This window comes from Poecilia reticulata, linkage group LG17, assembly GCF_000633615.1.
Source record: "Poecilia reticulata strain Guanapo linkage group LG17, Guppy_female_1.0+MT, whole genome shotgun sequence".
Taxonomy (NCBI): Eukaryota; Metazoa; Chordata; class Actinopteri; order Cyprinodontiformes; family Poeciliidae; genus Poecilia; species Poecilia reticulata.
In genome coordinates this window covers 8,232,235-8,237,031 of record NC_024347.1, presented here as the reverse complement: position 1 = coordinate 8,237,031, position 4,797 = coordinate 8,232,235, and the positions used below count along the sequence as shown (strand labels likewise).

Sequence of the window (4,797 nt, the reverse complement as noted above, 5' to 3'; positions counted from 1 at the left end):
TGAGATTTTAGTTCTCCTTTATTTGAGTGATACAAGATTCAATCCTGAACCCAATTTTATTTATTAAACTCTTACACACGGATGGAGGCAGAAAATGGGAAGTAATTCAGTTAATCAAAGTTAACATTTAATTCTGCATCCCATACTTGACAAGCAGCAACTCTCTGCTAATAATGTGCTCATATGCAAACATAATCAAGTGAGTGAGGTGAGCAGCAGTCCTAAGCCGCTCCGTGGAGGAACAGCGCCAGGAATTTGCTGAATGTTTCTGGTTTGTATCCTGCCAGGCCAGCTGGGACCTGAAAAGAAGAGCCTCTGTTAACATCAGTGTTCACCACCCACACCTCTTCTGATGCATGTAATGAAACCAGTTACAATATGGAGATGACTCTTCAACATGTGAAAAACATACTAGTTACAGACACTAAACTGGAAGCTGGATTTTCCTACCTTCACTTCTTTCCTCTTGATGAAGGGTCGTACCTTTGCAAAATCATACAGCTCAACATCTTCATCCAACCACGCCTACAGCGGACAAAAACACAGAGGAAAAACATTTAACTGAAGGTTAGGAATTAGTCTGCAGCTGGTTCCTGGAGTAACATCACCAAATAAAGCAGATGAAGTGGGTGCAGTTCACAGTCTTCCACTGCATCAGGACAGTTAACTTTTACTTATTGTTTTACCATATTTAAGGAGCAACTGATCTGAGCATAAAAGTTCAATGGTCTTGTTGTGCCTCCAAGTGGTCAAATAATTATTAGCTCAAATAATCAGAAAGCAGTTTGGGCAGCTGGAAACTGTCAGTAAGTAGGATTAGTTCTGGTATTCTGAGATAAGTGATTTTTCATCAGTGCTGACAGAGAGTCTGCACAGGGTAGCATGAGCTAGTACCATTACTACTGGGTCATTGCTCCAAGGTCTGAGTAGTACTTGAGAAAGTTCCATGGCAGTGACTAGACATGTCGCAGTCTCAAAAAACACAATTTGTCCAAGGGGTTGTTAGCTAGTGTCTCATAGTTGTGCCAATTACATAGAAGCTGATTTAGCATGTTGAAAAACAATACAGCGCTTGCTTGGCTTAGCTGGAGATCAAACTGACGCGCTACGGTGTGAAATGTTATGAGGATCAATGCTGGAGCAATATTTACTTAAAGCTGTGGATTTTCCTGTGCACCTCTGCTAGTGTGATGAGGTATAGCAACTCTAAAAGTTGGAAAAGTCTACATTGAATAGAGAATTATGCTCATGATTGTAGGATTGTGCCATTCATTGTGGCAGCATGTTAGGAGCTCTGTTACATTAATTCTGATTTTTTTCATTTTGTTGACTTGTTCATAATATTTTGGTTGAGGAATTGCATGTTAGGATAATTTTTGGATTTCAGCTTTTACATTTTTATGTTTGGACAGCTATGATGTGTAACTGCAGCAACAAGGTGTCATTTTTTACAGCTAGGAGCAACTGATTAGCATCTGACCTTTTGAGAGAGAGAGAGAGAGAGAGAGAGAGAGAGAGAGAGAGAGAGAGATAGATAGATAGATGTTCAAACCATCTCTTCCAAGATCATATCCAACATCTCTCTGCCAGATTTATCAATAACCTCTATTTAAAAAGATAAGAACCTCATTGAGATCTATAATCTCTTTTTCAAGAGTGACCCGTTTCTGACCAGGCAGGGATTTAAAGAGGAGCAGCAAAAGCAAATGAGGTGGATTAGCAGAGTTTTCTAACAACTAACGGTGTCATCCAGGACATGTTGCTGTGGAATATCATCTCTGCTGAACAGAAATTGAGCTATTAGAATGTCATAACACCATACAACAACGGCCGTCAGTCTCTCCACATTAACACTGAAAGCTACAGAGGATCTCAGCATAATTATCCACAATGACTCTGGATGATACGAGTTACAACAATGTTTAATTTTTCCTTTTTTAATAAATAAAGTGTTTATGAATTTAATTGTCACTTTTTCTTCTCACTTGCAAAATGACAAAATGTGAAAAAAAATTTCAGCTGAATGAACTCTGTTGGAATCAAAAACCCTTTTTCTATTTTTTAAAGCACAATTCTTTACACTTTAAATCCCACCTGACTCACAGATTTAACTCCAGTGTCCTGAATCATAACACTTCCATATTCGCAGCATTTTAACAGTAAACATGTCACCAAAAATGATTATTCAAACCTTTCCGTTTTAATCCGTCTTACAGAGACTGGCATTTTTTCTCTTTCCTTTACTTTGTAATGAGTCCATGGAAACTCCAGAGAACATTCAACCGACCTGATTCTTGATGCCGTCATCTCCAGAGAGATCCGTGGTGTTGAGCTGGAATACCAGGAACTGGAAAATTCTGCCGTTGGTCCCCACTGCCTGTACAGTTATGGGACGCTCCAACAGGCTCTGTGGCTGTGTCTGAGACACACACATACACATAAACGCACACACACGTTGTGTAAAACAGATGAATTATCAAGACTAAGGAGAAACAGTGAGCGCTCTGACAGTTTGGCCTGTGCGTTTCTTTCTATACCCTTACCCCGTACAGTTTGTGTGCACGTGCCAAAGCATTTCCAAAGGTGAACATGATCATCTTGGCTCTGAACTGCTCTGGGTGGAGCTGACAGTTAGGATCAGATGTCTCCAGGAAGTAAAGTGTGTGGGCATGAGGATAAGGGTATTCTCCCTTAAAACCTGAGCCAATGGGAGAGAGTTGATTACAACTGGACCAGCTGAGCTCCATCTCAGAGAAACCTGGAGAAGACTCACCTGTGCAGTTCATCTCCTCTTTGTACACACTAACTTGTTGAAGGTCGATGGTGGGTGAGACGGGATAGAAGCTTTCCAGGACCTGATCTGATGTCTCTAACACTTCCTGTTCCCCGCAGATCCGAGGAAGAGGATCCATGCTGCAGTGTAGCAAACCATTCCGACCTCTGATCTGGAACAGGTCCTCACCTGACAGGCAAGCAGGACACAGAGGATAGCTTAAAAAATTAAGCAACAACAGTCTGTGAGTTGACCCAGTTCCAGATCCAGGCATCGAGCGAGCGATAACCACACGATAACCCTGTACTCCACTCCTGAGTCTTTTGTTGCTGCTGTACTTCCTGTGCCAGTCAGACATGTTTCACTGATGTGAGGTTTACCTGCTTTAGTTCTGCATAGTGTCATATGATATAATGCTTCAGTTGCCTTGTCATTTACTCTGCTAAGATTATTGTTGTGCTAGATTTTTAGCTCTGAGTTGAATATTTAGCTTCAAACTAAGGATTGCTAACTAACCATTTAGCTTCAAAATAAATATTTTGCTTGTTAACTAAATATTTAGTCTGAAGTGAAATTAATTTTTAACTCATTATTTGACTTGCTAACTAAATATTAGCTTAAGCATTAGGCCTGCTGACTAAATATTTTGCTTGAAACTCACAGCATTTCCTCTACCACCATCCAGGGGGCGTCCCGTCCCCCTGAGAGGATCATGACATAGAGGAATTGTAGGAGTTCATAGTTAATCTTATAGATTTTCAAATTGAAAAATACTTTATTGATCCCAAAGGGAAATTAAATGCTGTTGTAACTCATCAATTTAGATTCTTCAAAGAGTTATTATAGATGGTGATGGATGTTGGCAGCAAAGATCTCCTGTAGCAGTCTGTATTACAGCAAATTTGAAGAAGAAGCCTCTGACTGAAGACACTGTTTTACCAAGACAAAGTGTCTTGGTAATAAAATTCTACCCATTCAGTCGCTGGCACAGGCTTGGTGAAGTTGGCCAAATGAAATGGCTTCATGTTTGTGTCATGCAGATATACCTCGTTTCCAGGTAGCTGCTAATGAGTAGTTCTCTGCAAGGATCCTCCTTCCAACAGCTGGGTGGGTGAGCTGCAGGGACCCACAGAGGTGCAGCAGATTGAGGAGCAGAGTGTTGCTAAAGAATACACACACAGGGAGAGTAAGTATATTACAATGTTGTTCTTTCAAAGGCTGAATTTTAAAGATCCCATGACCAGTTGCTGTTATGATGCATGATCTGATCATCTCAAACTAATAGTGTTACCCATATATTTCTAAGAATGAGTTCAGATTACAGTGCAAATTTGTGGAAAAAGCAGTAGACTCTTTTTAATCCAAAATGTTGAGTAAAATTCCAGCTTGTTTTCCCACGCTCTGTGTTGAAGTCCAAACCTGAAAGAGTTTTAGGGAAACATTTTAACACAATAAAATGAACAAGGGGCTTTTCTGCAGGGGAAGTGCTGAAGTCCACAGGTTACGTTAAACTAGGGCATGAATCAACTCGCATGTACAACACAAGATATCAAGACTTTTGCACAATTCAATGAACCACAAATCATTTGTGTTTAAGTGCTGGTTCATCTCAGTTGTATTTCAGTCTGTATTTCCTGTCTATGATGATAGTGGGCGAGTCAGATTTATATTTCTTTCTATTCAAAGACGTTCTTATCCTGATCTTTAGTTATTAAGTTGAGATGCTGATAATTATAATCACTTAAATTCAGTGGTGGAGAAAGTACTCAAAAAATGTACTTAAGTAAAAGTCAAAGTACCACATTAACATTTTACTTAAGTAAAAGTAAAAAAGTACTGGTTTTTRAAAATACTTAAGTATTAAAAGTAAAAGTACTTGCWGAATGCATTGCCTAATCACTAATATCATTAAGTGTACCGATCATATGATCATATGCCACAGATAAAGCATGTTTTTATTGTGTTTACTCTGTAACATAGTTTAGACTTAGATATATGATTCTATGCATCATAATTTCAGGGAT

General features: G+C 39.3%; 1 protein-coding gene across 1 annotated transcript in view; it reads right to left on the bottom strand.

Moving 5' to 3' along the window:
• mrpl37 (mitochondrial ribosomal protein L37) overlaps window positions 1-4,797 on the bottom strand; it is a 16,684-nt gene continuing 11,887 nt past the window's right edge. Inside the window, exons 3-8 of the mRNA XM_008433583.2 lie at window positions 3,820-3,935; window positions 2,774-2,962; window positions 2,544-2,698; window positions 2,288-2,419; window positions 451-525; window positions 1-299 (exon numbers count right to left, since the gene is read on the bottom strand). Coding sequence (XP_008431805.1) covers window positions 222-299; window positions 451-525; window positions 2,288-2,419; window positions 2,544-2,698; window positions 2,774-2,962; window positions 3,820-3,935 — 745 coding nt within the window. The 3' untranslated portion in view covers window positions 1-221. The remainder of the gene's footprint in view (window positions 300-450; window positions 526-2,287; window positions 2,420-2,543; window positions 2,699-2,773; window positions 2,963-3,819; window positions 3,936-4,797) is intronic.